Raw genomic sequence first — 12,333 nt, 5'->3', positions numbered from 1 at the left:
ATGCACGTTGTTTCCACACAGTAAACATGAAACTCATGTGCATTGGATGATTTCAAACACATCTGTGTCTAAATCTTTTCACGAACATCTATGTCCCTAGCATTTTTGTCATGTACTGTAATTGCTTGCCCATGAAGAGGTATGTTTTTTCAGCCTTCTCCCCCGGCCCGTCAGAAAGGCCCAACTAAGACCTGCTGACATTAGCCCAATCACAGCCGACTACTTGAAGCCCAAGATCGGACCCATGTTCTCAAGACCTTTCCTTATTTTCCAGCCATACAGCCCAGACCCGAACTTAGTGGGCCTTCAACTCGGCCATCCAACCCGGCCCACGAAGTTTTCCATCCGAATCGTCGTGCTCCTTACGCTTGCTGGTGGTGGTTTGTATCTACTGACTACTGTACTTTCACCTCTCCACTTCCGTCGCACCTCTCTCTCTCTCTCTCTCTCTCTAGAAATAGGAATTTGAAACATAGACAATACAGTATGGATATGGTGTCCTCTGTGAAACCAAAACTCGTTGCGTCCAAATTGTTCCCACCTCTTTTCTCGCCTTACTCCCCACTACAGTGTCGAGCAACCTCTGTTAGTACCCGTTTGAAATCAAATTCGGCGCTTAAACGAATTTGGGCTCGGTCCGAGCCCGACGGCAAAGTCAATGGCGTTCTCTCTGGTGATTTCGACCCCCGTTTCATTGACCGGGTACTTCACCAGATATATAGATATATAGTTGGAAAAAAAGTTAATCTTTGGGTTTCAACTTGCCAATATCTCCAGGTTTCTATCCGATTGTCAAGGAAAAACTGAGTAGAAGTGTGTCTTTGTTGTTCATTTGGGTAGATGTTTAGTGTTTGAGTGGGAAAGCAAGTGTCTTTTGCTTGATGCATTGCTAATTTGTCTTGCTCTCTTTCTTTCCGTTTGTTCACTGGTTTATTGCAGCTGTAATAATAGAAAGGCATTACTAACGAGTATATTTACTATTTTAAGGTCCTCATTTCTTGGCCTGTTTGGAACTTGTGGAATGAGAGAAGAGAAGAGAAAATAAGTAATGAAGGAAAGTGCGAGGAAATATGGAGAGAATTTTACTGTTCAGAAATAGAATAGTTTGTAAATTTATCCTCTTTTTCTTTAAAACTGAACGAGGCTAGAGAAATTTCCAATTTTCCTTCTCTTCCCCTCTTTTATTCAATTCCCAAACAAACCCAAGTCTGGCATATAAAGCTCATATGTGCATCATTTTGCACGAGGACGTTAGCTGACCCTCGCATAGAACTACTAATGGAAGCAATAGAGAGTTTGCTTATGTCACTAGTGATAAGTTGTGGTATTTATGTCGTAAACTGAGGTTCATTAGCTATTTGTTTATAACTTTAGGGTATTCATTCCTGAAAATAACAACACGTATTTGCAGAACTGGGTTAATGATTCTCGAAGTAGAAATCTAGGATAAATATGATTGAGGTAAATTCTTTTATCATTTTACGGGTCAAGATGGCTTTCCTATCTATGCATACCAAACCAACAAAAAATGGGCCTTCACTTCGCTATGTTCTTGAATTTCCTTCACAAATTGGCGAGGCTCATGCAAAGCTTTTTGTTTAACTCTTTTTTGTGAGGGTTGAGGGCGAGAAAGGAAAAAACTTAAAATATGATAGGTCAGTTGTCCTTGAAGGTTTTTCTGGTTTCATCATTCCAATCCACGTTGCTTATAGTTAAGAGTATTTTCCTTTCTAGTTTATTTATCTGGGAGTCAAGGAAGTGCGACCCAACCCTTGATCAATTCCTTGACATGTTAGATATTTTGGTGTTTAGAGCTGTGTATAGGTAGGTCCTTTTATTGACTGGTCTTTTTGGTGTAGTCGGATTTTTGGCATTTTTGTTTCTCGTTTTCTGTACATTGCTGGCATCCCCTTGATTGATGCCTTTTCAATAAATTGATCACTTATCAGAAAAAGATAATTCCAATCCACATTGAGGATAGGAAGTAAATGTATTAGATTCAATAAGATTCTTATGTCCGGATCTTTAACACCTGCGTAACACTTGTACTTTTTCTTGAGAAAACTGTTTCTCTAACCATCTTGTATGATCTGGTATTCTGGTCTGTTCGTACTTCAGTATGTTTTTTTATATTATTCTTTCGCCACTTCTCCTGTTTCTGATCATTAGTTTCGATTTTGCGATTTGGTAATACGAGCTTCAGCCTTTGATATCTATACAGTAATTCTATATGATACCTTAGTTGTAGTACTCTGTTTTCTTCATGGTCCATGTGCCTTGTTCTTGCTACAAATAGGTATTACCTTGGGTGCTCCATGAACCTCAAATCATCTGTTGGATGGTCAATGAGATACAGATTTGTATAACCAAACCAACTGCTAACATTTGACTCAAAAACTGGGCTGCTTATAGTTATGTCTGGACATCTTTAGGCCCTTTACTCCTTTTTCATGATGTATTTATTTGATCTGGGCATTATAAGGCCTTTAGGAGTTCAGGCTTACGCCCTCGGGTGTTGTAGGGCTTGGCCCTCCTCAGGTGTTTTGTCCAACCTTTGGTTGGATTCCCCTCCCCTCTCCCCCCACTTGATGTACCCTATCAAGTTTCTTAATAATATTTTGCTGTTTCAAAAAAAAAAAAAAAACATTTGACTCAAAAACTGACAAAACCTTTTTTATTCCAGCAAAAAGCATTGGAAGCAGCAATGAATGACATAAATAACGCATTCGGAAAAGGAAGTGTTACAAGATTGGGCAGTGCTGGTGGAGCTCTGGTGTATGTGCTTTTCTTTCATGTCAACTGTGTGTGTTTATGTTTTTTTTTTCCCCCCTTTTTGGTAATTCGGAATATGAGTGCTTGTGTTAATGTGTGCAATGTATATCCTTGTTGCCTTTGCCTTTTCTCCTTCCTTAGAATTATCCATTACCCCACGTGAGTGTTAAGATGGAAGAAGTTAAAAACAATGCAAGTAATTGGTACACAGATTGGTCCTGTCATTGATATAGGTTCTAACTTCTAACAAGCATATGTGGTGCAATGCAACTTTTGTCTTCCTTGTAGGTTTATGAGATTTTGTATATTGCAGAGAAACTTTTCCAAGTGGCTGTTTGACATTAGACTTTGCCCTAGGTGGTGGTCTTCCAAAAGGGAGAATTGTAGAGGTATTATCCTTTCGCCTGCATAATATTTCTTTTGGAGAACATGCCTTGAAATGTTTTGTATCGATTACCTTTGATGATTGCTCATATTTTCCAGTGTGAAATAATCAGCTCTGTAAATGATTATTAGTTATTGATCCATAAAGTATACTACATAGTTTTGTCAGTGTAACTGATGTGCTAATAGTGAAACATGGAGGACGCACGAACACTTCTATGAAGTTTCCATATCCGTTTTCAGACTCAATTGGCAGTGTTCTAAAACTCGCTACTTGGTACTCGCTCGGCCAGGCACCTTGGAGCGAGTACTCAGCATTAGTCGGCGAGTACTCGGCGAGTAATGCCCACCGAGTAGGGGATTAGTCCCCTCGGCCAGGCACCTTGGAGCGAGTACTCACCGAGTACTCGGCGAGGAATACCGAGTTTTAGAACACTGTCAATTGGACACCTATACTTGTTAGATATGCCATCACCTGTTATTTTAATAAATATCTTAGAACCGTACAAACTTGAGAGACTTTGGGGACATACTTGCTCATTGCCTAGACACGTAAATCACATCACTTTGAAGAAAAATAACTTCGGAGACAATGATCTGAATCAAAACATATGAATATATGCTGTTAATTTCTTTCGTTTTATATTGTTAGGAATTATATAATGCAGCCCTTTTAAATTTTTTGTGAATAGAGTTTTATTTAAGTTAGAATGTTAGATGTTACTTATTTGGACTTCTTATTTACATTCTCCGTTTGTAAAATGTTGAGAACAAAGATACAGTAAAATATAACCGTATTTGTAATGTAATTTGAAGAAGTTATAAAGATCTCTAAGATCTTGTGCAGCATAAATCAACTCTGTTGGACATTTTCCCTTATTTATATTCTCATATATGGTCCTAATATCATCTGGTCAACATTTTGTGCTCTGATTACTATTACTGAATACTGAACTGCTTAGCTGTGCATATTATCTGAAAAGGTGTGTGGCTTTGCTTTTCAGATATATGGGCCCGAAAGTAGTGGAAAGACCACCCTAGCACTCCATGCAATCGCAGAAGTGCAGGTGCTGTACCTCTATAGGTTTATTTACATTTTTTATCCATGTCTATAACAACACACATCTTACGAGGCCCCTTATCTGCTTTGAGACCAAGATTCTGCTTTGATTATGTAGAGCGCTGGAGGCTATGCCATGCTTGTTGATGCAGAGCATGCTTTTGACCCTGCATATTCTAAGGCGTTGGGAGTAGATGTTGAAAATTTGATTGTCTGCCAACCTGATAATGGGGAGATGGCACTGGAGAGTAATAGCTCTTTCCCTTGTCTACTTCATTCTGTTTGAGTAATGATTTGGTGACTAAAGTAACATCCCCTCCATCCCTTAGTCCATTTGGGATTTCCAACTTTTAAGGGGACATGCATTGGTTCATGTCTTCTTAGGAAGTTGGATTTGACTTCCAACATTGCCCCTTAATCCCAGTAATCATTTACAAGGGACAGTTTTGGAAATCTAGAAGCATGTGACTTTTCAGATAGAGACTAATACTTTGGAATATCCCCAAATGGAATAGAAGGCTAACAATAAGGGATGGAAGGTGTATGAATATGATATCATAATCCTCTTGCTTATCAAAACAAATAGCAAATATACATAAATTTCTTGCAAGATTTAGATTTAGGTGGGTTAATAAAACTGTTTGTTCCTTCAGTCGCAGATCGTATGTGCAGATCTGGTGCTATTGATCTCATCTGTGTTGATTCTGTCTCAGCTCTTACTCCGCGGGCTGAGATTGAAGTTAGTTCCATTCTTTGACATTCATGGATGGTTTCAGTCATTTTCAGTGTTGGAGATAGACGAGAGTAACAATGCCTGACACAACCCTGTTTATGTTGTACATAGGGGGAAATTGGAATGCCGCAGATGGGTTTGCAAGCACGTCTTATGAGCCAGGCTCTGCGTAAAATGTCTGGAAATGCCTCCAAAGCTGGATGTACTCTTATTTTTCTGAATCAAATAAGGCACAAGGTACTTTTGATTAATTTGGGATAGAGTGCTCTTGGTGGACTGTACTAGGGGCAATTGCATGTAGATGGTAATAATGTATACTAACCCTGGGATGCTGTAACCTAGTTGGCTTGGGTAAATTTTCTATTTTCTATGTTTATTATGCGTAATTTTGTCTGGTGTTCACTATGCATAAATGACTTCTCATCCAGAGACCAATTGTCTTGCTCCTTTGTGCTTAGATTGGTGTATTTTATGGAAATCCTGAAGTCACCAGTGGAGGAATTGCTTTGAAGTTCTTTGCATCGGTTCGTCTTGAAATACGCGCTACAGGGAAGATAAAGTTCGTAAGCACAAAACCAGCTCAATTGGATACTAAGTTATATTTGGACTTCAACATATAAATCCTGTGGACACTGCTCATTATTTAGGAAAGGAGATGAAGACATTGGGCTTAAAGTACGTGTGAGAGTTCAAAAGAGTAAGGTAAGTGAAACTAAACATAGTGTGGGCCGAAATTTAATCTATCCCTCATAAAACGAACTGATTGTGGATGGTTTCATCTCACATAAATAGAATTGTTTCTTTCGATTTTATTATATCTTATCATGATCTCATTTGCCTCTTGAACTTACTTCCTTCAAAAACACATGACACGTTAAGTAGCAAGTGCAAATTTGATGTAACTGCCTTGAATGGCTAGGAGCCCAATGATTCTTCAAAACAGTGGAAAGCTGGAAGATATTCAACAATACAAATTTAGATGAAAGAATACAGAGAAGAAAACATCAGCATCACAATAGTAATTCCATCAGATACCAGGATACCACTTATTAGGCATCCCCTAGTTGTAATATGATAGTTTCATTTTGTTTTGCAATATTTAAATTATTGTAGATAATAACTAACAATGCTTCTGGATATCGTCATTATCAGTAGAAATTGGAGATATAGTGTTATCATCATTTTATACCAATTAGTGAACAACTTTCAGATTGTTGAAAATAGCCTATTAACTCTTCATCCAGGTTCAGGAATTACAGCTGCTGGATTTTGGCCTAGTGGTTGACCGCTGAAGGCGTCATGATATTTTTAAATTTTGTGACTAATAATAGACATTGAGATAGCTTATTCTTATATTTTCTGGTATAGTTAAAGCCAAAGGTTTGATGTTCTAGATTTATGCACTCACGATCACCTTTTTTTGCTATACCTTAGGGCTTGGACACCGCATATGTAGTAGTAATTTTATTCACCATATTTGCATGTTTCATTTAACTTTTGATGATTCTCCAATATTAGTTGTTGTCAGTAAAAACATGTAGTTGCAATCTCTCTATGGGTCCTCTGTTCCTTGCTCAAGACAAGTGGTGTCAATGTTCAGGTGTCAAGGCCGTACAAGCAAGCCGAAATGGAAATTGTGTTTGGCGAGGGAGTTAGCAAACTGGTTTGAATTGCACTACGTACTCTCTTCTTTATTTACAATGGTCTAATCCGTACATTTCGCGTTCTTATATTTGATTTGATATGCAGGGTTGCATTTTGGATTGTGCTGAAATGATGGATGTAGTATTAAAGAAGGGTTCCTGGTACAGCTATGGAGATCATAGGTTTGTCTTCTGGACTTTCCATTTGCATGGCTAAGTATGTGTTTTCTGTTGCTAGGTTTTCGTAATTTGCATATGGATGTCTAATTTGGATTTTAATACAGTACTACCCATTACCCAATTAATTAGCTTCTGTGGGATTTCAAATTTCAGACTTGCAACTGCAATAGGAGGGTTTATTTGGTTATATTCTTAGTCGTTTCTTCGTCCTGAATTGTTTTCTTAGGGGGGGCCATTTGTTTGATGGCTATAAACCTATGCAATTGACATGTCGTACGTTACAAGTTGGTATAGATCATTTGATGCACAACACTAGAGACTAGTTTCGTGCATAGGTTCTGCAACTAACCTTTTTTTTTGGTCAGTTAATTTTCATTGAGAAATAACCAACCAAACAAGGCCAAGGGCATACCCTTGCAATCCAAAACAAGGCTAGTTACTACCTAGCTGAAACCATTACAAACATAGAAAGAAAACACCAACTAAGTCGTCTAACTATGCAAAAACAGTGGGTAGAATTTGCCATGTGAGGCAAAGCAACCGATTCTCATCCGACTCTTTCACTCCTTTCCAAGAGATCAAGCATGCTCTCAAGTCTGTCTTGATCTTGGCAATAAGGTCCTTCAGATTGATCCTCTGCTTTCTGAAGACCCCGCAATTTCTCTCACACCAGATGCCATAAACCACAGCAGCCGAGAGCTTCAAAACTGAATGCTTGAAACTGGAACCACCACAATGCTGAGTCATCCAATTTACTTCACCAAGAAGGTCAAGGCCAGCTTTATAAATCCCATTCTCATGCAAAAAATAAGTCCAGATTCTCTCTGAGTATCCACAATGAAAGAAGAGATGGTCATGTGTTTCTTGCTCAATACCACATAGCACACATCCATCGTCAGTGGTAACACGCATGAAGCCTATCTTTGGTAGCCAAACGACCCAGCAAAGCAAGCCACTCAATTATGGCCCATCTGGGCACATAATGAGAGCACCAAATGATGACCCTATGCCAGGGAACAATAGGAGCTTTGACCCTGAGGACCTAAAGAGTGCCAATTGTCCCACCAAAAGAATGTGTTTTGGCCATTACCCACAACACATTTAATCCATGGATGGACTAAGCTTCTGAGGTTGAGAATTTTCCTGAGTCCAGGAAGCATTTTGGGGAACCTTCATAGTCCAAAAACAAGCAGACTTGATTAGATAAGTGTGAACCCACTTAACCCGTAGGGTGTCAGCTTTTTGACATATAGCCTAATGTGTTTCACCATGGCTGCCCCATTCCATTCTTCAAGCAGTCTAAACCCAAGGCCTCTTTCATTCCTAGGTTTACAAACTGATTGCCATCTAACTTTTGCACCTGAGGTTCTCATGTCTGAACCTCTCCAAAAGAAAGCTTTAAGAGAACTCTCAACTTTTGCCAAAATTTTAAAAGGGAGGATGAAGGTGGAACTCCAGTACACTAGAATGCTAAATAACACAGCATTGATGAGCTGTGCTCTACCACCATAAGACAGCAGCTTGCTAGACCATTCCATTCTTCAAGCAGTCTAAACCCAAGGCCTCTTTCATTCCTAGGGTTACAAACTGATTGCCATCTAACTTTTGCACATGAGGTTCTCATGTCTGAACCTCTCCAAAAGAAAGCTTTAAGAGAACTCAACTTTTGCCAAAATTTTGAAAGGGAGGATGAAGGTGGAACTCCAGTACACTTGAATGCTAAATAACACAGCATTGATGAGTTGTGCTCTACCACCATAATACAGCAGCTTGCTAGACCAAGATTGCACCCTCTTCAAGATTTTTTCCACCAGCACATGACAATCCCGAGCCCTTAGTCTGGTCGGAATGAGGGGGACACTAAGATACTTAACAGGGAGAAAACCCTCAGGAATGGCGAGAATACACTGCAGACCATCTTTAGTATGTTGATCAACCCCAGCAAACACAATTGAACTCTTCTGAAGGTTAGGTTGCAACCCAGCAAACTTATGGAAATCATTCAACACATCTTTTACCAGTTGGAGGGAGTTGGCATATGCACCACAGAGTATGAAAAGATCATCTGCAAAGATGAGATGGCTGATGTTTAAATCCCTGCATCTGGGATGGAAGGTGAAGGCCAAGTGAGAAGTTCTGAAATTAAACCTAGCAGTGAGAGCTTCCATGATCACCAAAAACAAATATGGAGAGCGGGATCTCCTTGCCTAAGCCCTCTCTTGCCAGGAAAGAAACCCACCAACTACCAATAAGCACTACTGAAAACATAGCTGTGGTAACACACTGTTTGACCCAGCTAGTGAAGAGCATTGGAAACTCCATAATCTCTATAATTTCAAACAAGAAATCCCAAGAGAATATTGCTCACACACTGTTTGACTTTCATCAGGTCTAATTTCATTGCACATCTAGGAATTCCCTCGTTTAAAGGGTAATTTTTAACCAACTCTTGCATCAAGAGAATATTGTCCCTGATTGATCTGCCCTTCGCAAAATCAGATTGGGAGGGAGTCAAGGGACTGATTAAATGTGGAAGGATGGACTGCAGCCTATTAGCCGGAATCTTGCTCACACATTTAAAAGTTACATTACAGCAGGCAATGGGCCTGTAGTCGTTGATGGTGGGAGGAGAGTTGGATTTTGGCACAAGGGTAATGGCAGTGGAATTCCACTGCCTTCTCAGCTCTCAGTAAGAAAGAATTGGTTTATAGCTTGGACCCAGTTGTCTTGGAAAAAAGCGGAGTTAAACCCCATCAGGCCCTGGGCTTTTATTCCTTTTGATAGAAGCAAGGGAAGATTTTGATCTCCTCCAAAGTAACAAAAGGACTGAGACTACAGCTCTTCAGGAACTTTCATGATGCTAGTAATACCCAGATCCCTCCCGGCATCATTACTGACCTCAAATGTAGTGCCCAAAAGACCAACATAATACTGCAGAATCTCATCTTTAATGCTAGCAGGATCTTCTAATCTTCCACCAGTTAGACTTTTTGAACGGCTCTGAATCTTGTTCCTATCCTTATTAGAAGCCATTTCTGGTGCAAGAATTTAGTGTTGTGATCTATGAAGCACCGACACCTCTAAAGGTCGAAGTATCGCAGTGTCGGACATGGCGGGGACATGTAGCGTGTCCCATAATTTAATTTAAATTTTTTACGGGGACACGTTTGGGGACACGGCAGGGACCAAACTGTAATTTAAAAAAAAATTGGGGGTCAAACTGTAATTTTTTTTAAAAAATTTGGGGCCAAATTGTAAATTTTTAAACATTTCTGGGTGTCAAACTATAATTATTTATATTATATAAATAAATAAATAAATATACACGTGACGTGTCCCCCACCGTGTTCGTGTCCCCATTTCTTAAGAATTCCCGTGTCAGTATCCGTGTCCGTGCATCATAGGTTGTGATCCACTGATCCCTTAGACTGAGCTAATTAACTCTGGATTTTTGCTTCTTAAAGCTCCCCTCAGCAAAATAAACTTCCACAAACTTGATCATTAGCTCTTTCTCAGGTACCCCAAGTTATTTGAAAGCACACATAGTACCCAAGTTATTTGCTGCCTGCTCCTGATGCCAGTGGCACCTTCTGGTTCTGTGTCTCACACTCCTAAATTTGGTGATCCAAAGGGGGTTGGAAAGTCTTTTATTGCACACATAGTACCCAAGTTATTATGTCCTTGTGTCGCTATCAAATCATAAAAAGCCTTTCAACCTCTCTCTCGGTCCCTTTCCAACATCTTGACCTGTTGTTTTATGTCTTTTGTATTTAAGGTTGGGACAGGGAAGGGATAGAGCAATGCAGTACTTGAAAGAGAACCCTCATCTTGCCAATGAAATAGAGAAGGTTTGGTGCTTGTGCCTTGTAAATATTTTCCTTCCTTAAATATAATCTAAACTAATGTTATTGACTGATTTATGTGTTTTAGGTCTAGTCATCCATCACTGTTTCAAATTACTGGATAATGGATATTCATTTTATTTTCTACTTGTGGGAGTATGTCTCTGTTGTTGATTAGTTCTGCATTTTAGATTCATTTATATGGTTTTGCAGCTGTTAACTTGTAGGAAATTTGCATTTAGTTCTTCTTGTTATGAATATGTACTTGTTATTGTCTAACTGCTTTTCCACCATCTCCTAAAACCCGGTGCTAGGGAGGGTTTCAATCAATTAAGTCTTTTATGACATTCGACGTCACACCCGCAAGTTTGTTTTCAGAGCGGTCACTAGAAGTGACATTGTGTAACCAAATCTATGGGGGCACTTTGGCCCCAACAGTTATAATTTTAACAATTTCCATACTTCTGATGCATATCATGTGCTAATGGTGTTTCATATTAATGAGCATATCGAAGATACTTATCATGTTTAATTTAGGGAAACAATGGTCATTTGATTAACATCTGGTTCATGTTTTACAGTAGAACGATGGTTCATGTTACAGGAGAACGATGTGTTTCTTCTTTCAATGATTTGTGAAATAAAATAGGAACAAATGAGATAAAATAAAAAGAAACTTTCTCAATATATTGGGGCTTACAATGTCCACAAGCTTTTTGTTACTTCCTGTGCGTAGGGCTTTCTATTCAGCTGATGGTCCTAATAATCCCATGCAGTTAAAATTATATGGAAAAAAATAAATAAATGTAGCTTGTGCATTCTTTTTGTTATCAGCTGTGTTTGAGTTAGGAGAGGCTTTTTGTAAATGTCACTTTAAATATTCCGAGAGAGATGCACAACATAATGTTAATTTGAATGTGCAGATTATTCGGCCCATGATGTTAGGGGAAACTGGCCAAGTAGGCTCTTCTCCTCCGAGGCTCTTGCCGGCACAGCATCAAGATGAAGATTTTGTTGAAGAGATACTGTAGGATCCACCAAATCCAGTTAATATCACCTGTTTAACTAGTGGGTGAGGAATAGTCAGCTGTGGAAAGCTGAAGGGAAAACAAATAGGATTCAGTCCTCTCTCTGTGTTTTGGTTTTGATGATTTGAAATCACTGATTTCCCACCCCATGTCTGTATGTGCATGAGAGAGAGAGAGAGAGAGAGAGAGAGAGAGAGAGAGAGAGAGAGAGAGAGAGAGAGAGCATTGTACTGTAGAGACGCCGGGAGGGATTTGTATTGCCATCAATGCCATGGTACTTAATTTGTATCTGTGCACCATGTAACACACACTAGCTGGGGGAGAGGGGGTTAGGGCGTGAATTGTGGCTGGCGATTTGGGAGAAATCCAGGGGAGCTTGTAACATTTGCCCAATCTGTTCACCAAGTTATTTATCATCATTTGAACAGTTCAGTTTCTTGATGAGATTTCTTTAGCATAAATACATAATGCTCAAGACAGAAATTTGAGTTTTCCCCAGGAGAGCTATATCCTCTTGAGCTTGGCAATGTCCGCCTTATAAAATTTCTAATTGTCTTCCATGGCTTAATGTAAGTATCAAAAGATCTCTTTATTTCCCCCCTTCTCAGTAAGGTAATCCTCAGATGCTAAACATTCTTTCAGAATTTTCAATTAGCATGTTCTAAAGCCTAGAGCATGCGCTCAGTTCAGA

General features: G+C 39.3%; 1 protein-coding gene across 1 annotated transcript; it reads left to right on the top strand.

The window, feature by feature from the left end:
• The first annotated feature begins 391 nt into the window (after window positions 1–391).
• LOC131329717 (DNA repair protein recA homolog 1, chloroplastic) lies at window positions 392–12,069 on the top strand. The gene is made up of 13 exons (XM_058363060.1): window positions 392–702; window positions 2,684–2,775; window positions 3,086–3,161; window positions 4,161–4,223; window positions 4,335–4,464; window positions 4,870–4,955; window positions 5,061–5,186; window positions 5,408–5,508; window positions 5,597–5,651; window positions 6,550–6,612; window positions 6,699–6,775; window positions 10,548–10,620; window positions 11,538–12,069. Exons 1-13 carry the CDS (start codon window positions 487–489, stop codon window positions 11,643–11,645), a joined length of 1,266 nt encoding a protein of 421 aa, XP_058219043.1. The 5' UTR covers window positions 392–486; the 3' UTR covers window positions 11,646–12,069.
• Window positions 12,070–12,333: the final 264 nt, after the last annotated feature.

Source organism: Rhododendron vialii, chromosome 6a (genome assembly GCF_030253575.1).
Source record: "Rhododendron vialii isolate Sample 1 chromosome 6a, ASM3025357v1".
Lineage (NCBI taxonomy): Eukaryota > Viridiplantae > Streptophyta > Magnoliopsida > Ericales > Ericaceae > Rhododendron > Rhododendron vialii.
The sequence above is the reverse complement of the archived record's forward strand: the minus strand, read 5'-3'. Positions and strand labels throughout refer to the sequence as shown.

Bases quoted from the DNA above. Each gene is read 5' to 3' on its own strand.
- LOC131329717 (XM_058363060.1), top strand. From the start codon at position 487: ATGGATATGGTGTCCTCTGTGAAACCAAAACTCGTTGCGTCCAAATTG. The intron at 2,776-3,085 runs GTATGTGCTTTT...TGTATATTGCAG, and splicing joins AGTGCTGGTGGAGCTCTGGT to AGAAACTTTTCCAAGTGGCT. The intron at 5,509-5,596 runs GTTCGTAAGCAC...CTCATTATTTAG, and splicing joins CGCGCTACAGGGAAGATAAA to GAAAGGAGATGAAGACATTG.